The 23,979-nt window shown below is 44.3% G+C and overlaps 1 protein-coding gene across 13 annotated transcripts in view; it reads right to left on the bottom strand.

Annotated features, from left to right (window-relative positions):
• Positions 1-23,979, bottom strand: part of UBE2E1 (ubiquitin conjugating enzyme E2 E1) — a 44,397-nt gene that overhangs the window by 20,068 nt on the left and 350 nt on the right. For 2 of the 13 annotated variants that reach the window (XM_066991897.1, XM_066991898.1), the window contains exons 2-4: positions 23,303-23,399; positions 21,883-22,061; positions 19,643-19,693 (exon numbers count right to left, since the gene is read on the bottom strand). In XM_066991897.1, coding sequence (XP_066847998.1) covers positions 19,643-19,693; positions 21,883-22,061; positions 23,303-23,399 — 327 coding nt within the window. Of the gene's footprint in view, positions 1-19,642; positions 19,694-21,882; positions 22,062-23,302; positions 23,400-23,908; positions 23,946-23,979 lie in introns of all 13 variants that reach the window. The other 11 variants (XM_066991901.1, XM_066991900.1, XM_066991908.1 and 8 more) reach the window with 9 other exon arrangements.

Below are 23,979 nucleotides of genomic sequence, written 5' to 3'. Positions count from 1 at the left end.
GTCACATTATATATATATATATATTTCAAAATATGTTTCATAGTGCAGAAACATTTTATAACATGATTTACAAAGAAACTGTTTGTAAACAGTTTTTCCTGGTAAGCTTCTAAACAATACTAAAATAAAGCTTGGTCCTCCCATTAGTATAATAAAAGCTGCATTACTGAAAAGGTTTTGATCACAAGTCAAATGCAAATTTTGTCACAGAATGTTATTTTCTACTAGCTTATCAAAAGGAACATAGGAATTGCCAGGCTGGATGAGGACTGAAGCCCACCTGTTCCCACAGCCCGTCTCACTGGTTTCCAGTGTCAAATGGGGCAGAGACGAGCATCCGACGTCTCCCTCCAGCTCATCTGCTTTCCCTGCCTTAGCAGCACGCTCACTGGTAACGGGTCGAACCTCAAACACAAGCAGCTGTGGTTCTCTTCTGAAATATTATGAACAAGCTGGGTAATTGTGTCTGGTTCCAACCTCCATAGAAAACGACGAGTCTTTTTGAAGCTTGCTAAATTCCTGGCTTCAGCAGTGCAATGCAGCATGGAACCCATGTGTCTAATTCTGTTCTGATTTTTAAATTAGATTTATCTATCTTTTAACCTCATTCCATATGCCTTTGTTCTTGTATTAGAAGATAGAGGAAAGTGAGTTTCCTATCTATTTTCTCTAGAGAATAAAAATAAGGAAAATAAATATTTGCTCTACCTTCTGAAATAATTCCTGTACCTTCACATAACTCCTCCACCTCCCTCTCTAAAAGGCACCTATTTCTCCAGTATTCCTTTTGAGATACTCCTTGTCCATCAAATTTTGTTTAATGCTGTCCAACATTACTTTGTACACATCTATATTAAGATTTTTTTCCTCATTCACATGCCAGAAATACTTATTGCCCTTTTCTTTTTCCAAAATGGGAGCACTTTCCACCGTAGGTGTACCCTTAACGAGCACTACGTCAGTAAAGAATAAGTTTCTTCCCTGCTTCCAAAGTAAGAAGCTTGCAGCAGAGCACATGTTGTTAAGTATCTATCCTTGTCTGCAAATACATTTGTATTGTCCCTTTCCAGAAGCCAGAGCTTTTATAGAAGTCTGGGCTAGATGAAGTCAATGGCAAAACTCCCATCAAATTCAGCAGAACAAATTCATATGCAGTGCAGGACAAAGGAATCAATTTTGGGAACGTGGAAAAGATAAGTGACTGCAAAGGGCAGATTGCTGCAGAGCACTCTGATCGCAGGTTTGCTTCATCACCCTTAGCCCAGTTACGCATTATGCCATTCCTCTTCCTCACGTTTACTGTCAGCAAAGAACACTTTTGGAAGCATCTTTGCTGTTCCTGAATTCTGTAAAAAAGACAGAATATTGTATTTCTTTTATGGAAGAAAAAACTCCAAGAGTTTTACCAACTGATGCTGAGCATTTTTGATACAAGCAACAAGCTTTGCTTCTGTCATTAATCCAACCATGGTTTTTAGGTAATTACAGAACAGCAGAATGTTACAAAGGAATGCATACAAGCTCTGCGAAAAGAGCTGAATGCCTCTACAGGAGACATTTTCAAGGTTCTTTCTACTTTAAAGCCAGGTGATTTATTCCAATTGCCTTTCCTAAACTCCCAAAGAGAATCTGAATATTTTGGCTAATGCCTAGGGATTTCTAGTTGTTGTTCCTACTGCTTTTCTGTACAACTACCTTTTCTTTTCTTTTCCTTGTGATATTACCAATGGTAAAGGAAAAAAAAAAAAAAAAACAACCTTCTCTATATCAAGCAGATATTCCTCCTTCCTAGCCCCAATGTGTAGGAACTGTATGGTTTAAAGCCCTGCTGAGATTTGCAGGCATAAATGTCAACTACAATAGTCAAACCTTTTAACATATTTATCACTTCACTCCTGATATTTTTCCACTTTGTGGAATTAATACCATAATTTAAAGTGCCACTTATAAAAAGCCAAGACATGGTAAAAAGCCTGCTACCATCGTTGCTTCCTTTACAAAAATAGTGATTTCACTCATCACAGCATACTTAAGTTTAATCAACTTTGTGGCTCTTGCTCTGTGTAGGTATTAATCATTCATAAGTGTTTGGATTCTGCTCTTCGTTTTATAGGTCATTTCCGTAGGCATTCCCTTGCAACCTGATCAGACACAATGCAAAGTGGTCATTTCTCGGGTGATTGGATATGGAAAGGGACGCGGAAAAGGGATACAGAAAGGGACAAAGAAAATATCTGAAGAGATACAAGACAGGTGTGTACGTGTGTATGTGGAAGAAGGGAGGGAGAAAAATGCTTGCTTATGTACAAGCCCAGATCGGACAAAATGATTTCTGTGCAAGGTGCAGAATTCAAGTACATTTTAACCTGTAGGCAAGCAAGCCTAATCCAAAGGAACACAAGAAAAACATGCCTTTCCAATACATCTCAAGTCTAACTTGCCTGGCTTAATATTGCTCCAGAATCATCATAACTAATAAGAGTTACTTTGACTACTCATGACCGCCACATGCCTGCCCATTTCTTTTTTCAAATCCTGTTATGTTCTTTGCCTCAATAATTTCCTGTGATAGTAAGTTCCATAGTCTAATTAGAAGTATAAAATCCATACGATATCTTCCTTTTATTACTCTTGTATTTGCCACCTTTGATTTCAATAGAATATATCTCTTTGTTCTTATATTATGAGAAAAACAAAACAGATGTTTCCAATTTAGTTTCTTCTCGACGCGAGTATTCAGTGCTGCATGAAGTTACCAGTTACATAAAGGACTGAAGTATTTCATCCTGGCTATGTTCTTCCAGACAAAGTAAACTTGGCTGTCTACTAGCAGAATCAGAGAAAGATGAACAAGTGAAGGATGTAAAGAAACTCAAACTTCATGAATTTTGAGCAAGAGGTTTATGAGAGAACAACAGAAAACAGCTACAAGCATTAGAAAAAATGGTCCCCTGGTCAATGCTAGTACACCTATATTTGAAGAATAAAATTCACAGACTTTAACCAAACGAAATATAGCGTGTGTCCTGAAGATGCCAGGAGGGAAAGGGACGATATCAAAGAAAGAGAACCTATCGTATAATGTTACCCAAACCTCTGATATCGCATATATTCAGCACGCTATTTTAAACTTCATTGTAGAAGCAGCTACAGCCAACAATTCCTGCTTACTCTGTGAGCACAAGCAAGTTTCAAATGCCATCATCAGCGTCACGGATGAACGGTTTAAAAGGGATCAATGCCAGAGTCTGTGGAGACATTTCTGGAAACTTCCTCTATATTTGCATATAACTGCTATTATCAGGGTGAAAACTGCACCAAATACAAGCATGGCTTCAACCAAAATGTCTCATAAAGCAGGGATCTCCACAGAGACACGTTCAATTTACAAAAGCAATGGAAGGAGACTTTGGAGGGATGTCACAGGGTTACAACCTGACGACATTGGTTATAATTTCAGCAGAAATCCTGCTTGATTTAGTTATTGCAGGACAGAAAAGGACAACTCAGAAAAAGCTCCAGAGCTCTCCATTACCTAGGCTATAGGACAGATCCCTAAATACAAAGGTTACCCACCCTCCAAACCAGTGCCAGCCTGCAGCACGGCTGACAGGGCATGATTCTGACTTCCTTCACCTGTCAATGACTGAGACACTGCTGCAAGCAAACGGGCACCAAGTAAATTCACAGAATGCAGGAAAATAAATTATTTGATAAGTCTGGCAGTTTCTGTAGGAAATACTACCCACCTCCCAAGCATCATTCAAGCAAGTTCTATGCATATTTGCACTATTTTGGCTGAAACTCTCTCAGGTGAGGTACTGAAAATCACAATAGTAATTCAAAAGGACAAATACAAAACCAATATATCTTAGACACCATGATCACAGTCCTTTTAAGTCATGCTACTTAACTGAGGACTACAAACTCTTCATTTTGAATAATCTAGTTTTATGTTTAGGGAAATAATATGCTACTTGAGGAGAAAAAAGACATTTACATCACAGTGCTTCATTTTACTGTATCCTGGGATCCTTGATCTTTCCACCAGCATCATTAATACACATAAGTTACATGTGAGAAGGCATTAGCTATACATGACCAGTTTTCAGGACTTGAAAACAAATTTCTGGAACAGAGGAACTCTTGTTGACAGTACACATCACTGGGATTATTTTAAGGGTTTACTTTGGACAATGAAACAGTTCATGAAACAAAGTGACCTTCTGCAGTTCAGAAGTTCACTTTTCCAAGTCAAAACCTTGCAAAGATTGAGGGAAAGCCATCAGCCTGCTCTGATTAGTCAAGGGCACAAGAGCTCAATTAGTTCTTACTTGCTGGAAAGTAAGGAAACCCAAGTGACTGAAATACAAAATGAGGCGTTCTAATCAAGTGTGATGACACTAAAATCGAGCTTTCTAGAAATGTCATGCATCTTCAAACAAACTTGAGTGATAAAGGTACAGTTTCTATCATACACACATAATATTTCATATATAAAATAGGGGTGTATGTCTGTGTGTATGCGTACACATTTGCATGTTTATACACAAAATCTGTACGTCCCCATAGATGTACTAACTCACTTCAACATCAACTGAAGTGAACAGCATCTGCCACAGTAACAGCACAGCCAAAGTGCAAGCCCCTTAGGACTGATAAAAGAGAATTAGTCCACTTCTGCCCCTTTGCTTAGATTCACACATGCTCCTAAACAGTCTTCCGTAACAGCAGATCTAGAATTCTGTCATCACTTTAGCAAGTTATTTTTGCTACAAAATAATGCAGCACTGATCATTTGGAAGGGGTGTTTTGCAAAACAAAAATAAGCTAAAAGGTACTTCACTTATTTCAAAATTGAAACCTGGCACCTATAATACGTTCTCATTCTTCTTGAACAATTCACCTGCAAAACACACACTGAGGTAGAGCAAGGCACTATTTAGAGCCTTCGTTACTGTTAAGGCTTCCTCCTGAACTGCTGGCAAAATCCAAACACACATTCCCTCTCCTAAGCATCTTTTCATCTTTACAGTTTGTTTCTGTTCCTTAAATCCAAGCAGAGCCCACCCCCAACAAGCCTGCATGCGTCCCCAGCACACACAGTATAGGAGGAAGGCAATCGAGTTCAGATATTTTTCTGAACAGTGGAAAGCAGCATCTAAGCTATGCAAGCTCCAATTAAAGCAGAAGAACACCCTAAACTAAGAAAATCTATCCATTAAAAATATCTCAGCACTTGTGACCAAGATAGATGAAGAGTTGTAAGAGAGGCTGCCCAGTGGCTGATGTGCTGTTGTTAAACACTTCTCCCATTAGGGCTAAGAATGATCAAGAGACTCATCATCTCCACAAGTACTCTTACTGTAAACAGCTAATGTTGAAAGTCAGACCCTTAATAAATATATGCATTTAATAATTTCACTCCTGAGACATGCGGTTCTACTCCTACAACCACCAGAAGAGGTACAGAAAGAGTAAAAATAAATAAAATAAGGGAACTTAAGCCCTTGTTTTCTTCAGTACTAAGTACTAAATTGCAAAGAGAAACCTGAACACACAAAATAAATAACCTTTCATAATCCAGCGAGGGTGCTAAGGATGCACACAGGACTGATCCCCTACAGGCATGCAAGTATTAGGAAAAAAACAGACCTTCCCTCTTCTAGATCAATGTCTTACTGCACATGCGTTTATCTTTTTCCTTTGTTTGCTATATGCTCATTCACTCTACAATTATTTAAGTTCCCTAAAAATCAGAGAACCATAACAGTCAAACTAATGCACAGAGACAAAAAGCAATCCCTGCCCTCGCCCTTCCCTCATAACCCAGAACAGCTTTTCTTACACTGTGGAACAGGATAATAAATACAAGTAAGTAAGCCACATGAATTTGAGCGTGGCATTATTTTTATTATTTTTAAACAAACAGCCTATATGTTTGCTTTTCATTAGCTCCCTGTGGTGGCAAAACTATAAATGTAGAAGTCAGAGACATAAAGGGGAAAAACAGAAGTAGCCAATAGCAAAGATTTCAAATACACTTGCACAACCACATGGTTTGTTTTACGGCTGCTTTACATAACAATTAAATGTAATATACCGTGTTTTTTGGCAGGGTGTATAGAGAGAGCATCAAATGGCAATAACAGAGTAAGCACAAATGATCTCTTTGGAACAATTAAGCAATTTTAGAAGCACCACTATGTCCAAGAGCTAATGGGCCCAAAGAGACGTAAAGGTCAAAAGTGTGAGCTTTTCTCTACTGACCAGAGATCACACACATGACCCCTTGGAAGAGAGAATCACTGCATATCATATAATCCCTAACAGAGAACAACCCTATGTAATAACAGCGCATTAAACAAAAAAAAGAAATCTTTCCTCCAGAAACCAAAAGCAAGGTGCACTCTTCCACCCAGCTGCCTCAGCGTAATTAAGAAATGAGGAATAATTAATTAAATAAATAATGATTACCCTCCTTGCATATAACCAGCTGAGAAAAAGAAAATCACTGGATGTACATGAAACAGTCAGGTGCTCAAGTAGTTCAGTGAAGAGTTTGACACTTTAAGAAAGAATGGGTAAATAAGACTTAAATTAAAACGCACAGCTCTTCTGGTGACCTTGAACTCTATTAACATGAACATAGAGACACACAAAAGCACTTGTTTCTGGACACAGTTCATTCGCTAGCTTCAGCAAGGGCTGAAATTTAGCCCTTGACCTAGGGTGTCAGTAGGATATGACACATTATCTTTCGGGAAAACCAACCTAAGCAAACATCACGGTTTCACTACTATTTTAACATTCAGAAAATGAGATTCTCTCTCGGAAAATAAAGCATTTACTAAAACAGTAAACAGATGACTTCTAGATAGGGCATTTAATGTGCACGAGTGAACGATTGACAAAACAGTGACCAAAGAACACTGCATTTGCTTGGTGTACACAACTGTGCGTACACACAGGCTCACCTACCGTACTTTCCAGATGTCCTCACAACCCCAAAGTGAAGAACCTCAAAGCATCCTTTTGACTACAACCCTTCTAAGATAATAAAATACACTTTTCCAATGACCAAAGAGTACCACATAAAGAATGATAATAAATGCCAATTCTTATGCATACCTTGCACTCAAATTGTCAATTGGGATAACCCCAAGTACTTTAAAAAGACAGTCCTCCTTCCCTTTGATTCATGATGTGAATATTTAAACAATTGAAAAAAATAATCTATATACACATTCAGTAGTTCAGATGATCAGTGCGACTTCATTTGTAAGTAAATTAATAACACAAGAAAGGTTTTGTCAATATTTTTTTTTTTAATTCCTCATAAACATTTTATTTCTGCCAACAAGAGAACCTTGCCTCTCTGTTTCCCCGCAGATGCGGGCTGCAGAGTTTGCCAGACGCTATGGCTCACTGCAGAAGGATCGGTGTGACCACAGGAAGGAGAACGGTCCAGAGCCTGCTCAGCTCGGCAGGGCAAGGAGGCAGGAAGGCACCAGCACAGCTCCTTACAAGCCTGTGATGGTGTGCAGAAAGAGGGGAAGTGGGGAAGCTCCACGGTGCAGAACAGGCACACCAGCTCTCTTCTGCAGAACTCGGACCATTGCAGTGACTTGGTGCACGTTAGTTTGCAACGAAGACAAAGCCCGGGAGACGAGCAGAGAGGGAGCTGAGAATTTGTGCAAGAGACTGGCAGGTTTACTACTGGAAAGGGACCTGGCAAAATGCAATTTCTCCCTTTTGCTCTCTGCTCCTAAGGGCCACATCTAAACCCATCCCATATTTTCAGTCGCCCCTTGCGTGCCGTAGTTTAGCCACTAACTTGAGCTCTGCCCTTCCCTATCCCATTCGTTCTAAGTCAATGAAGATCGCTGCAAATGAAGAGGCTTCACTAGCTAACACACAGTTCTCCTTCCCAGATCCAGACCCCAATCAGTGCTTCCTTATCTCTCTTTGAGCCAAGCTGTGAACCACTAACAAATCCCACCCAGCTGTTCAGCCAGCTGTGAGAAACACAGCACGTCCCCGCTTGCCCTCAGCCCTTTATTCCAGCTTCTGTCTGGACCCTGCCAGTGTACTGCATCCCCACTGCAAAGCGTTACCAGCCAAAGGCTCCACCACCCAAACCTCATTTTTCAGACTTCCCTGACAAAACCCAGTACCAGTTATTAAAGATGCCCTAAACTGCCAGGTCTCTGACACTTACCACTGCAATGAAACACGTACCTGAGCAGTCTCAATGCTAAATTATTTGTCTGAACTTTACATCTACTCATAAAGAAGACTCTGCTGCGAAAAGCAGAGCAAAAAATCCTCATAAAGCAATGTACAAAGCACAGCTTGAACCATCTATGGGCTAGAAAATTTGCATTTGCTGTGGAAAAAAATTATCTACAAGACATACCTGATACATTACAAAACCTCAAATGTAACAGAGTATTTATAGTCATTAGAAGTTAAGTACACACACTGAATACTAAGTACTTGGAATTGGAATGTCTCAGTACACGTAATAGCTCTGCAATTTAACTAATATTTCCCTAACAAATAGTTACAGTCTTTCCAGTTATTGAGGTGGAAGGTGAAGTAGGAGCACAAAGACAGCAAAGAAAGGGATTAGCTGTTGGGCACTTTCATTATTTCTGCTACTATCCAGGAAAAACAAAACCAAACCAAAACAGGAAAACCAAACCAAAACACAACACTGATACATCTCAAAACCCATCATCTTGCCACAACATAGCAGTATCACAACGTAACAGCTGTGTTAACCTGGATGTGCATAAAACCAGAAAATAACCAAGTCACGTATTTGAGATAATACAATAGCTGCTGAATAAAACAACTCGCTTATTTGCCTCGATCAGATAAGGAAAGGAAAGAAAGAAAGAAAAAAAAGGCAACGTCACAACATAAGCAGAACTTAATTTGGAGGGGAAGAGGGAACAGGGAGACATCTACGAGCCCAAGGACTAGACCTATTCTATTATTAAAGAACATTTAAACGTAGCTGGAAATTTACATACCACTTTGCAAACACTGACAAAAATAAAAGAAGTCCTTTGACCTGAAAATTTTACAGTCTAAATTCAGCAAGTCTAACGCATGAAGGTTAACCCTTCACAAAAGCAAGGAGAAGTGCCTGAGTGACAGGAAACGAGGGCTCGCTTTAAAAGGCTAAGTGTAAAAAGAAGAGAGGCAGGGACCTTTCCATAAAGGGCAGAAGTTAAACATTTTATGCGGCTAAAGTTAGCAGACTGGGATGAGGGACACTGGGATGTGGGAAGGAGGGCAGGAGAACAGAAACTGAGGATTTTGTGGGTGCTCCATGTAGAAAGTAAAAAGACTATTTGGTGGTCATCTAGTTCAGTATCCTAGAGTGGTAAGTGCAGATGCTACTTAGAATATGCAATTGTGGCCCCTGCCTCCAGTGCCCTCCCCTTGTACTCCCACAGCACCCACAGCCCCTGCCCTGGGGTGCTGAAGGCGCTCCCCGGCTTCTCTCTTTACGGCCATTTACGAACCTGTTGGCCGTGAATTTGCGGAGCCCAGTTTTGAGTGTGCTGATACTACCTGCCTCCACAACCTCCCGCGGCAACAGATTCCGTAACTCCACTGTGCAGAAGGCCTGGTCACCTGTTTTGAAACAAACCCACAGCAGTTTCTGTGAATATCCCCGGTTCTAGCATTACAGGATCTAGCAAACAGCAGCTCTGACCATGCTTCTCTGCCAGTAGGTACAAAAGCAGAGTGTGCTCCTTCGGGAAATGGAGGTTCACAGGGCCTTCAACAAATACACCTGTAACTTACTAACTTTAACATTAGCCTACTTGCTTGCTACTGAGTTTCAAAGGATTTTTGAACTTTCCTACCGCTTTTTGCTTGCTTACTTGCTTTGCTCTCCCCCTTCTGCCTTCTCCCTCCATTTCTACCTCTGCCTTTATCTCCCTCTGCTCCCTTCTTGCTATCTCTCCCCTAATTTACTTCTCCCCCTCCTCACTGTTGGTTTTTTCACACCTCCCTCATGCTCTTACACATGCACAGGAGGACAATCCACGGCTCAAGAGCCACATGCAGCTCACACAGCAGTTTCAGGGGGCCTGCAAAGACGCAGCCGGGCACCTGTTACACGTGTTGCATTCTTTGAGGTATAGCAGGTTGTGCCTTCTTGATTTACAGAGCAGCGTAAGCACTGTAAGGCTGTATAAACACGTTGACTTTATTGCTCTAAGAATGTTTTACCTCCCAGGTAGGGGCCTAAGACAAGCAGCACAGCAAAAGCTATTGTGGTTTATATGCTCACCTGCTTTTAAAAGTCACTCACGCTCAAGAAGAGGCTGACCCATGGATGGCTGTCCCCATTCATTCAAGAGGAGGACATCCACCTTTGCCACAACTGTTTCTTTCAGCATCCAGTGCAAAATTGCCTCAGCTGTCCTGATGGGCCATCTCCCACAGGGACCTTGAAGGTCTGGCACAGTCTGGCTGTCCACAGGAACGTCATGCCCTTCTGCCTTGAGTGGTTTTACGTCCTTTTCCATTCCTCACCTACAATTCATTTATCCTCTCGGTCTCACCAACGCCTCCAACCTAATTAACCTCATACGGGGAAAGAGTGGATAGAACAAATTGGAAAAATGCTATTCTAAAGAAAGCATTAAAATTTCACTAGGGACGTAAATCCTGGGATGTAACTAAAAGACAAGCAGCTGAAGAATAAGCCGAAGGCCTGACACCAGTTACTTTCCTAGTCAGAGATCTCTTAGGTCATTCCTGTAGCTAGCACACATCTTCTTGACTGATTTCCTAGCTCACGAGCATGCTGTATGATTTGAAGTAGGAAGGAAAATGAAGACACAGCTTTAACACAATTGAGAACTCCAGTCAGATTCATGACATTCTGAGATTTCAGTCGGCACAGCCATTTAAAGCACTGTCTTCTCCCTCTCTCCCATTGTCCCCCAAGCATAAAGACTTTTATCAGAAGCCAGAGCACTACAAAACACGACGAGATTCCCAAACTAAGAGTTACCTCATTAAAAACCATATTAGACAATTCTTATTGATAAACAATTTACTAGGAGCTTACGGAGGACACCAGCTACAAATGCTTGCATGCACCGCCTAATGCATCTCCTTTAAAAAGGTTACCAAGACATACAGGAAATAATGTGCAAATAGGGTATTACAACAATCAGTTTGATTGATCAGAAACTTCTGACGAAATGACCTTTTGTGGTATACTACCCTATTGATATAATTGCTTTAAAACTGTGTTATTACAACTGTGCGCTTTTTAGCAATCCTTCAAAACCATCTGCAAGAGTTAAACCCTGCTTTAATTAAATATACTGCACTTTCTCCACCATTTACAGTGCACTTCTCAGGGCAGCCTATACTAGTTCAGAATGCCAAGTAATACACTGAAACTTTCAAGAAGTTGTCCACTTTAAAATCTCAAACATATGGCATACCCATAACTGTGATCACCTAAATTAGCACCTTCAAATTACAGTGGAGATATTCAAGCTGCACGTGAAACATTTTATACAGTTATGCTGGTAGGCTTCCACATATAAAAATCCTGAAGCTTTGCTGTTGTTTCCTAAAAATCTGACAGGATTCTGAGGCCATACAAGAAGTATTTTCCTTCTTCTCATCAGTTCATCTATTTTGAAAAGCCACCTATAACTTCAGAATTAATTTTTAATGTTTGTAGGTCTTTTCACTCCTGTGTGCAGCTCTCTGTAGGATACTAGGCACTGAAAGAAAGAAAGAACAACAACAACAAAAAAGACCCTTCTCCTGATCTCTCCTTAATAGACGCTGGAATTAGCTTCACTGGCAAGAATCTATTGCTGAGACATCCACAGCAGAAAGAGCATGAAATATTAGCAGTCTACCTGCCACAGGAAGCACCTCTGCTCCAGCCAACAGCACTTGCTACTGCCTTTACAATTCTCAGCACCAGTACAAGACTTTAGTTTCCAGCAAGGCCAGCAGCTCCAGAGGCAAAGGTAAGTGTGGTCCTCTCATCTCAAACAATCATTTGCAAAATGCAAAGGAAGGGCAAAATATTAATGCGCTGATTTGGTTTACACTTTGGGCTCTAAAAGTTGAAGCCCTTGGAAGAATCGAGCCCTCAATTCTGCGCTGATTCACAGAAACACAGAGGCAAGGAAATTTAACAGGTCTCTACACCATTAATCGTACAGCCTCTTTAATCCAATTACTTTGTATTTTCTCTTAAACAAATGAACTGCCAAAACTTGGCCTGGGCCCAGCTCTCAAAACAGCTCAACTTAATCTTACCTGATCTATATTTTCAGCTATAAAGTCGTGGAGGAAATGGGGAGGAGATGTAAAAATCAAGCACTGCATCTGCTACGAGCTACAATCTGCATGCCCCGTTCTCCTTTTTTCTCCCACCTCCCATCACAGGGAGTGCAGATGAATAAAGAAAACAACACTGCATGCTGGATGTTGCAGTTAAGCATACAGATCTGTGATATATTCTCCTGGTGATGTCAATTAGCCCCTCACGCACAGAAAATATGTATTAAATGCACTGTAGTAACCATTACGCTTTCCACAAATGCCTTGGAAGACCAACTGCGTGTTGCTGAAATTTGCAAATTGGCAAGAGAAACAAGAAAACCCCTCTGAATTCCAAAGTACAGTGTTTATTTTGACAGTTTCAGTTTATTTATAGTACTTGACAATACATGTTCTCTAGTTCATCTTGTAAAATAATGAAGCTAGCATTTAGACCTCCACTGTTAAGCCTCAGAGGGAAAAATAAGCATAAACTTATTTCATTCAAATAAATGTACAGATTGGCAAGATTCTACTATAATGACTAAATTACATCATTAATTTAGCTCAAAGTACTTTCTTCGGTGGAGAAAGCACAGCCCTTAACTTCATACGTGGTGTGCAAGTCTCCACAGATGTGCAATAATCTCTTAACCTGTTCACATGAAAAGATGGATCCTTTTTGTTTGGTACGTTAAATACTTGCAGAGGGGTGCTGTACGGAGGACTGGTCTTTCACGTAGAGTTATAGCAGAGCACAGGCAGAGGCTGCACTATGCACAAGCTCCCCAGTAACCTTATTCCTGTGCCTGGTTTGGGGGCAGGCCCTCTCTGCCTCATTCCCAGAACAGCCCTCTTCCACAGCGGGGCCAAAGTTGGCGTCCTGGCAGCCTGCACCTCGGCGGCTCGGCAGAAACCACAGCGCTCTCAGCCACCAGCAGCCTGCCCCTAGTGAAACCCTCAAATGCAGAAACATCCCTTATCACTTCATCAACGCCCCAAACCAGTCAGTTCTCCCTCTGTGGATAATTTTGTCTTTATGTAAAAGACAGGAGAGATTGGAGCCCTTTGAGCGTAAATACCCCCCGCACCACGTTTCCCATTTATGTCTATGAAGTGCCATACACATATCTGGAATATTTCCTAAAACAAAACCAGACATAGCACCCACTGCTACACACACATATCCAACACAAGACCTAGACGTGCAGATCTGGAATACAACTGAAACGAAACCAAATTAGAGACTGCGCAGCCAAGACGAAATGCAGAATTTGTCAGATAAAACGTATCTGCAGCGTAATAAGTACAGTTGCACAGTGCCCTCCAAGGGCAGCAAAGCTGAAAGTCAAATAATAAAATTAAGTGGGATACAAGAGAGTGTGCACAGGAGGGATTTCGACCCTCTTTGTTCTTAGCCGTGCTACAATTTCACAGCCGCTCTCAAGATTCACCCTCCCGATATTTGGCATGCAGGAGCACAGCGCGCAGCTCGCTGGGGAATTGCCGAGCCGGGATGTGCCAAACAAAACCTACCACACAACCAGCCAGCTCCTGCCACAGGACCCAGCAGCCTTGCCGTTAAAACATGCCTTTTTTTTTTTTTTTTTATTTTTTTTTATTTTAAAGGGAGCCAATGAAACCAGGAACATCTTCAGAAACGTGAATTCCTGCGATATTAACTAATCAATCCGCGGCAAAGGAGCTGCCCCCGTGCTGCTATTGTCTGAGCACACCAGGCAGAGGACTTTGCCTGCAGGAGCTGCTACCTCCGTACGCCCGGAATTCACCACGCATCTAACCGGTGTTATTTTCCTCCTTTGCAAGACAGCCCAAACGCAGCTGCGGAGGATCTCTGAATTAGTTAATGCACCGCTTCAAAAGGAAGAGTTATTTCTCCAGGGATCGTGCGCCAAACAAAGGGGGGAGGGCATGGTGAACCACTGGCAGTTTGTGTGACAAAAGGTATTTTTCAGCTGCACACAGCTCTAATTACGAAGGTCCTTCCTATCCTGTGGCTGGAAAGTTCTCACTGAAAATACCTGTGTTTCAGAGAAACAACGGGGAGGGGGAAGAATTAAAAATAAAGAGCGATCAAATTGCTTTTTCAAGCTGAGAATTGTCTTTAAAAATGATCTGCATTTTGGTTTTTTATTCATTTATTTAGCCTTTTTTTTTTTTCCCAAGGAAGAAAAAGCAGAATTTGTGTCATTCTTACCCTAAGAATTTGTGTGTGTATTAAAAACTAAACAAACCTATTTTAATGAAATTATTTTGCAATTTTTAATTACAAAATGTAAGACCCCAAAGTTTATGTTAGAACCTGGCTATGCACAGGAAGGACTATTCCAAGCATGAAAATAATTTTAAAAGCCCAATATTGTAGTTTAACAGTGACGATCTATCCTTCGATAATACGCTAAAGTTGAAAGCAAAAGCTCTTAAAGCATTACTGTAGCTGGATGCATTGACAAAGTACATTTGTAAAAAATTACAAGCACTGTAAAAACAAATGTAATCAAAACAAATGCTAGACTTTCACAGTATGTAGACGAAATATATTAATTAGAATAAGATATTACTGAGTTCAAAACAGCCTTTGAGCCACACGTTTTCTGCAGACCTCTCTCTAGCCAAGAGATCCTAATTCCACATTGCGAAGTTCTCAAAACTATGAATATTCCACATATTACAGCGCAGAGCACTGCTCCCCACCATCTATACTGAGACATATATTTATTAAGTGCTGACAGTTAACTTTCACAAGACTCTCAGGGAGATCTGGACCTTATTCTGTGAATTTACAAAGACTGGGCTGAAGGAGCCAGGAAACACAACTGTATTTTATTATTATTTAAATAATGAATCCGTGATAGCATTTCACTCTGAAGCGATGGTAAGCCTTGCAGGCAAATGTCTCCTTCAGTAAAGATTTGAAAATTATTTTTGTTTAAGTAACAGCTGGTCTTGCCTATGTGGACTTAAATGAGGCATGTGGAGACAAACTTGTTTCAGTTTGGGTAAGAAAGATTAAAAACATTAATTCTAGTTAATATCCATTTCGGTCCCTCTACACAGATGGGAAAAATAACATTAAATTACCATGCTTACACACAGTCAATACCAGACACCCAATAAAGCAGAAATTCAAAGCCCTGCTCATAACACAACCGATGCTCACAGTTCGAGCAGAACAGCTCAGCTGCAAGTTAGCCCGAAACAAAGGAGATTTACATTCATTTCTCCACTTTGCCACAGACTTCCTGTGTGACCTTGGACAAGTCACTCGGTTTTGTGAGCCCTTCTGTAAAATGGGGAAAAACATTTATTTCGTAACCTCACAGCAATTAGCAGATTTACTTTCAGGAAATGCTTTGATATGGAGGTCAAATAAATGACATAAAGAGTATAAACAGTATTTAAACTTCAATTAATTTCTGTTAAAGCTTTGGAAACCTCATCACAGTGATAGAACCAAGGCTTTGGCACAATACTCGCAAGCGTTACCTACACACAGAGATAAGGTCTGCCTACACAGCGAGGTGGAAATGCATTTTGATGCCTGCAGACAGGTGCTGGCGCAGACTTCCACGACCCAAACGACCCAACGGAAAGACACGCCGTACTGCTATCACCAATGCACACGTAAGACCAGAGGTTCAGTGTCTCTGGGTACCTTGAGTTCTAAAACAAGAGTGTAACTTTCTGATATAGCACAAAACAGGAGAAGAAATCGCCAGGTACCCTCTTGAAAGATTTAAAATGTCTCAGGTCCGAAGAGTTATTCTCCAATTCATCTGAACCACTAACCACTGTTGAATTTGAAAGCCACATTTAACTTTCATAACTTCATATCAGAAGTCAAGTCATCTTGCAGACAACAGAAAATTAAGGATCTCTAGAATGCTAATCTATTGGGAAAAAAATAAAAAAGCAGTAAGAACCATTCAGAATCAGCCAAGTGCTGCACACACACTACATCAGCTCCCTGACGGGAACAGCATTAACTCCATCAGGAACGTTCACAACAACATTACGAAGTATATTAAATAAATCTTTTTTAGAAAATACCTTCAAGTCTGAAACCTATTTTGAAACAGCACCAGGTAAGCATTTGGGGGACAGGGGCAAGCTATGGAAAACCAGAAGCAAGGAAACTACCGAGGGGAGAGGAAGTTCTGGGATAAACTTCCCCTCATATTACCCACATGTGTGTAAAACCCACACAGCTGCTCAATCACAGGGTGTTGAGTGTGTTCTTTTTTTTTTTTTTTAAACAGTTGATCTGTGGGTTACACACATGAAAATACGGTCACTGCAAGCTACAAAAATAAAAATGAAACTCGTTTGTTTTTAAGCTATTCTGTTTGAAATATCAAATGGTTTTCATTATTCGTAATTGCATCTTATATGTGGTGTTTTATAAGAAGAAAACAGTTCTTACTAAAAATCATTTACAACCTAAAGCTTTTTCTTTCAATATGCAGAGTTGCTCTGGGATGCGTTAAATATCTTGAACTCCCATTACTGCAATAAGACTGCAAGAAGAACAGCATTTTGCAACGAGGCCAAAAATTAAAGCATGGCCAACCACAAACTGCTATCAAACACAAGGCACTGCACAGAACGCGGGGAGAATAGAAAGATGGTCTGGGCTGTAGGACCAAATGCCCAGTTTAAAAAAAAAAAAAAAAGATGACATTTCCAAAATAACACAGGATACAGTTTCAGACACACATTTTCAAAGGTGACATCTGAGACTTTGGCACCCCTATAACTGATAGCATACAGGTAGTACCTTGTAGCATATGTAGCTCCCTCAATATTTAAGTTTTGAGGTTAGCCTTGCAGAAGAGAGTAAGACAACCAAAAGGGAAGGAACATCACCCTCTCTCCAGCGACACCTGAAAAAATGTGTAGCAGCACAAACGCAGCAGAGGGATGTGGGGCTTGAGGTCAAAGTAAAGGTGAGGATAGGAAGGAGGGAAATTGAAAGTAAGGTACAAAACTATGTATTTAATACCTCGCTCGCAGCATGCTAATAGTTCATATGAAGCGTGTGTGTGGAGGGGGGGGAGCAGCAATACTGTTAGCAGGCTTCCCCAGAGCAAATTCTGGCAACCTCAGACATTGTGCAGCGACTAGATTCTCTCACTTGCTCGACGTTCTCACACTCACAAACTGACTATTTCTTTTTCCACAAGAGGTGAACTTTCCCCGTAACTGCGATAGCTGAAACTCGTCTCACTGTTGTGGCAATCGGCACCTGCCTGCCCTTTCACAAAACAGCTGCTGCAGAAGCAAACTCCCTGTGCTTGAGTGCGCAACTCGAACCTCGTTAACCGTGAGCAGAGCTCTTCTTCGCCCTCAGCACTATCTTTATTGAAGTAGGATGGCTTCCACCCCAAGATGAGCAATACCAAAACTCCTTTGGTCACACGCAGACGAAAACCTCTCCATTCATGTTTTCCTACCTATCAACATATTAAGAGACAGTAACAATCACACCAGTTACGCCAGTTTCATGCGTTATCTGTAAGAGTTACCACCTTCACTGTCACTCGTTGGAAGGTTGGAAGGAATGCAGGATACTTACAACTACATTACGGGTGAGAATTCATCATCGCTACCTGCACTATGAACTAATTATTACTGTTACAAATATTTATAAAGACTGAAACAAGACAAACTTACTATGCACTTCAAGGCCTGCATTATCCTCAGTTGTTAATGTAATTAATACAAAAATTCACAAACATATTCTATTTTGACAGGTAGTCTGCTAGCTCATCATTACCTGTGAATGGTGCAAACTGAAACAGGGACAAATCAGGGTTCTAATATTATTTACACAAACCTTTAGACGAAGCCTGCAATCTGAGGTATTTGTACATAACCACGACTTTTGGATAGATTCACTAAATTCAGACTGCGGTCCTGGCTCCTTGATCATCCCGGCTCACTTATCTACACAGCGAGGCAGGCTCAGTGCCTTTCTGAGCCATGCTTCTGGGTTTCTTTCCCACGAAAATCAGGATATGGTGGGAGGAGGAGGGGGAAGCATGCAGACTTCATCCTGACACAGAGTCAGGATGCAGACAGGACAGACACTTCCAACCCAACAGCTGGGAGCTCTTTTAATACTCAGGTAGTCATTAACGTCACCGAAACAATAATGTCATAGCTAGAGATTTCAGAACTCGTCAGTTATCTTCCAAACAGCACAAAAATTTTAGTATCAGCCTAGACTTCTACTGTACTCACATACGCCATCCCATCCCAGCTTGAACTAATTACGATCCTCAGGACTGGTACTGAAAGAGGCTGGCTCTTGTGCCAGTGCTGCCCTGCAGACTAACAGCAGCAGAAAGCTTCAATAAAAAGCTTCACGTGCATTTGTGGGTGACAACTCAATAGTAAAGAGGCCAACTTAAATAGTTATTTATACACAGAATTTCCTTTGATTGCTGCTATTACCAACATCAAAAGGCCTCAAACCCAGTTCAGGCGCAGCACGAAGATAGGAACAGAGTTGTGCTTTGGCAACAACAGCGAACACAAACCAGACTGAAAGCAACTTTCCTCTTGAATGAACAAGCACAACCAAGGATGTTACACTGCTACTGTCTCCTCCCCGAACGCTATGAGGCTCGGGCCACTGAATCAACCTGCTAGAAGCTTTAAACAAAAGGCACACGTTTCTAAAACATACTTAAAAACAAGCTGCTCCATAAAGGGCAACCGAACAACCCCGCATGTTATTTTATCAGTTAACATGCGTGCTTCTGTAGGGCACCCACCGAGTGACAAATTCACGCTTCTCTTTCACTGTAAGTTACTGTTTAAAACACAACTCTGAGCTAAAAAGCTCATAGCATATTACTATTTTCTGCTTCCTTGCCAGGACTTTAATTTACATAAGATCAGTGCAGTCAGGCACTAGACTTATAAACCAGGAAAAAAAAAAAAAAACAAACACAACAAAAGGAGAGTTTTCACACTCTTCTTAATAGGCCAGTTTCAGAAACATACACACACAGCAGTCTGACAGATAAAAATGCAATTGTTAGAAAACAAAACCAAAACAACCCCCAAGCAGACAGAAAACACATATCAACACACGTATAACGATCTCTGGAGGCCCCCCACCTGGAAACCATTTAATATCATCCAAGAATTCACAAAAGCACCGTCAGCTAAACAGCCATTCCTCTGCTCGATCCAGAGCCTCCGAGGACAGCTACAACAAGCACCAGCACTTTTCAGCCCCTCTCCTTCCCCCGCCCTCCCCGGGGACGGAATCGGCACCAACCTGCAGTTGGGAGGTGGATCTAAGGTGATGTCAGCCAATTCCTTCTGAATCCTGTGGCAATAAAAGCGAGAAGGAACAAAGGTAAGTCGCCGTGTGGGACAGCAGTTAACACATATGCCTTACAGACATACCGTCGCAGTACGTTTGCAACACCACGTACGGGAGAGGCGCTCGGTTATAGCCCCCCGCCAGCCCACTCCCTCCAAGCAGGACAGACACCCTGGTGCAGGGACAGGAAAGCAGGCAGGCTCCGTGTGCCGAGCCCAGGCAGGCGCGCTGCTGCACACTCGCGCGGAGATGCCAGCCACACAGGGGTGGTGGGAAGGACTCTCCCCTTTACTCTGCTAGCCAGCTTGAAAAGCGAAGGGGACCCCTCTGCAAACGTGGCGTGCCAAGCGCTAGGAGGAAACCGTAGTCTGAGAAGGAAATTTGTCTTGCTGGATTGAAAGCTACAGTCATGGCCAAATTGGCTTCCCCCTGCTCCCCACCACCCCCGAGAACAAACACCAGCCCCACATGAGCGAGTAGCTGCACCATTCCCAAGGACGCTTAAAGGAAAGCGAACATCTATTTCCAAGGCTCCTGCACATTCCTGCCACCTTCAGTTCTCCCTCTTCCTTGCCTGTAACAACCACACAACATCCCCGAGTCCCTCCCCTCAGGACTCTGGGCGCTCCCTCTCATCGCCACGTTCAGACAACACCCTGCCCTCCCTGCCCAGACTATTCCGGGCTCACACAGCAGCATGCTGCTTTTGCCACAAAATGCCCAACCAGCTATCATCCCTTTCCCCGGAGTCCCATTACTGTCACTCAAGCTTCCCCTCCAGATCTCCCCACCCTCTCTCCTCCTTTAAACTCAGCCAGCATCTTCGGCCTCTCTTCCACTTGTCATCCACGCGAACCACAACCTTTTCCTACCAGGCAGTTTACAATCAGCAGGCTTGTAAAACTATCTTCTTTTTAAAATAGTTAAGGGCACGACATGTAAACACCGCTTGCTACTATCTCTGAGCTTGCCATGGACACATGCTGAGTGGAGATCTGGAATAACCGCACTGCCTTAGCTCCACAAAGCCACAGAGAACTTAGCTGTGACGACAGGGCATTTGCATAAAACCCCAGCCACTTTTGACACCTAGAGACATAACCTCTCTGTGCTGCTTGGCAAGGCGTTTCAGTGAGCTGGTTTGTTATTCTTACTGAAGTGCTCTAAGTTAGCTCGAAAACTTCCATTTGTTGGCTTAGCTCTCTGGTGCAGGACAGTGCTGAATTCAGGTGAAAGAGAGAATAAATGAGAAAGGGCAACAGCCATTTTTTTTTTCTTTTTTTAAACTGAATGGCTCCAAGAGTCTGCCCAGATGAAGAAAATTGACTGACGTAGCTGTTCTGGAGTTACTATTCTATGCAGGCATCTCTCCCCCATATAGATATTATTCTGGAATAAAAACGATTTCATTCTCAAAGGAAAAAACAACAACCAACCAAAGAAAAAACCCACTCTGTCCTGTAAGCAAAAACTATTTTAGAGTAGAATGTCCACAAGTGAACCCACGGTGGATTATTTATTTTAGTCAATGTCGAGCCATACACAGAAAATTCAGTGTAAGTGATGAACAAACAGAAAAGCAGTAATATATATGGTGGGAAAGATTTGGGGTATATTACACCACTCACGCTGGAGTGTGAGTGGTGTAATACGGCCCCAAATCTTCCTTTCATCAGGCAAACTCAAAACTCTTCACAAACATTAATTAATCCTCAAAGCAGTCCTGGAAAGAAAAAAGCCATTATACATCCATCCCAATACACAGAGAGGGAAATTGACGTTGAAATTTAATGCTTTACCCAGGACCACATAGTTTCCAGTGGCAGAGAAGGAATGAAGGCCCTGCATACCAATCCCACATCCCTATAGCTGATGCTAATAAGGAAAAGGGAAGAGACAGCAGGAATAATTGAGGGGCAGAAAAACAGCCTGGAGGAAGAAGAGACAGGAAAATATGTGGGATAGAATGGAGGGAGAAGCAGGAAGAGAGACCAGAGAGCAGTGAAGCTGGGCACACACCACTGCACAGAGACGCTGGAAAAGTGAGACAATGGCAGCTTCATACGGGAAGGCTGTAAGTGAGGGAGATGAGGAATGGGAGCAACAAGAGATCAGCAGGGGGACAGAGCAAAATGAAATGAGGAAGGAGAGAAGATGCACTGAACTGGTGAGAGAACCGACTGCAGCCTCACCTCTTGGCACTGGTAGATAGCAGCTTAGAGTTTTTACTCATGCTGACTTTGCTTTCCTTCTTCTTAGGTGTGCTTGTCTCTTTTTCTGTCTGTTGGTTGGAGGATGAAGATGAGGAGGAGCTGGTGCTGGCCCTCGAATCGTCATCCGACATAGCGACCCCCCCACCACACACCCCAACCTGGAGAGGAGACACCACGGGGCACGGGGAACAAACAGTGAACACAGACACACACAGAGAAAGGCAGCTGACAATCTCGCTCTGTGTTTGGGTCATGCTCCCTTTAAAGGGTCCTCGTGTCTCCCTCTCCTCCTCGGGCCCTACAGCCAAGCGGGGGGAGCGGCAGCCTCCCCTGTACTACTAATGCCACGGAGAAGGGAGAAAGGGACTTTTAGAGCTTCCTCTCGGAGAGCAAGTGCGAAATGAGAGAAGGGACTGGAACAAGGACGACTGCAAGGATCAGGGAAGCGCTCACAGCAGTTCCTTGTAATCTCCCCCAAACCGCACAAGCGAGAGGAGCCATCGCCGCCCACCGCCACCCAGCCTAGGGGTGCAGGGGATAAAAATGGCACCGCTCGGGTCCCCTGGGCTCCCTGGAGGCCGGCGGGGAGGGACAGGCCGGGGGGCGACCATTGTCAGCGCCCTCATGGAAGCGGGGCATCACTGGCAACAGGGGGAGACCCCGACGGGGATCCCTGAGCTGCGGCAGGGGGAAACCCGCACCCACTGGATCGAAAGGCTGCAGGATCGGGCGTGGGGGGCATGGGGAGGGGGGGCAAAGGGAAGAGCACACGGCAGGGTTTGGGGACACCGAGGGGACCCGCTGAGGCCCAGCGAGCTGTGGGGCAGGGTGGCAGGGGGCAGGAGGGGTCTGTGCTGCGCTGGGGGGGGAGGAAAAGGGCCAGGGCCTAGCGGGGTGCGAGCTGAGGGCCTGGGGAGCAGCGGGGTGTCGGGGGGGGGCACCCCGGCTCCGTGCGGGTACGCCGGGGGCACGGGGCTGGAGGCAGAGCCCGGCCCCGGGGGGCGAGAAGCCGCCGGGGGGGGGGGGACACGGGACACGGGGGGGCACAGCCCGGCGGAGCCGGGGGGCTGCGGAGGGGGCCCGGGGACGGTCGGGGGCCGGCACAGGGCCGCCTCCCTCCCGCTGCCACCGGCTCCCCGGGGAGCCCCCGGCGGGTCGCCCGCGGCGAGGGCCGGGGGCCGGGGGGGGGGGGGGGGGGGGCTCGGCCGCGCTGCCCCGGCGGCGGGCCCGCAGGCCGGGCAGGCGGGGGGCCGGGGGGGCAGCGGTACCTGACAGCCCCGGGCGCGCCCCCCCTGCCCCGCCGCCTCCCGCCCCATCGGCGGCCCGCGGCCGGCCCTGCCCCTCGCCCCTGCCCCCGGGGCCGGCGGGGAGGGCGGCGGGGGGCGCCCCGTCCCCGTACCTCTGCCTTTGTGTCTGGCTGCTCCTCCTCGGTGCGGCTGGGCCTGGCCACTCGTGTCTCTCTCGCTGGGAGAGAAGCGGAAGTGCTGCAACAGCAACTATTAAACAGGCAATGGCTTCCCTGCCTGCCTCCCCCACCGCCGAGCCGGGCCGGGGGGCGGCGGGCACGGGGCGACACCCGCCGCGGCCTCCAGCCCAGGGGGGCCCCGGGGGGCGGCGGGGGGAGCCCCGGCTGCGGGGCTGCGGGGGGAGCCCGGCGGACACAGCACCCCCCTACCTCCGGGGGGGGGCTGGGGAAGGAAGGAAGGAAGGGGCGATCGGAGGGGGCTGACTTGTTAATGGAGACCCCCTCTGGAAAGTCATCTGCGAAGGTGTCAAGTCGGGGGGGGGGGGGGGGGGGGGATAAACGCCCTCCCCCGCTCCGGTTTGCGCTTCCATGCGAGTGCCCCAAAGGGACGAGGTCGAGGCAGGTGGCTGGGAGAGGGGCAGGCTCGCGGGGCTGCTTTTTTTTAAGGCGGAGAGGGGGCTGTTAGGTTCGTGGGGGGGCTTTGGGCTTTCCCCCTATCCTCAGAACTGTTTCAGCCCCGAGGCTTCTCCCCTGCCTCACCTGCTTTGTCCCTCCAGCAGCACCAGTAACTTCTCACCTGTCTCAGTTGGAAAGCAATAAGAACAGGAAAA

The sequence above is a fragment of the Anser cygnoides genome, chromosome 2, assembly GCF_040182565.1.
Source record: "Anser cygnoides isolate HZ-2024a breed goose chromosome 2, Taihu_goose_T2T_genome, whole genome shotgun sequence".
In the NCBI taxonomy this organism is placed as follows: domain Eukaryota; kingdom Metazoa; phylum Chordata; class Aves; order Anseriformes; family Anatidae; genus Anser; species Anser cygnoides.
The sequence above is the reverse complement of the archived record's forward strand: the minus strand, read 5'-3'. Positions and strand labels throughout refer to the sequence as shown.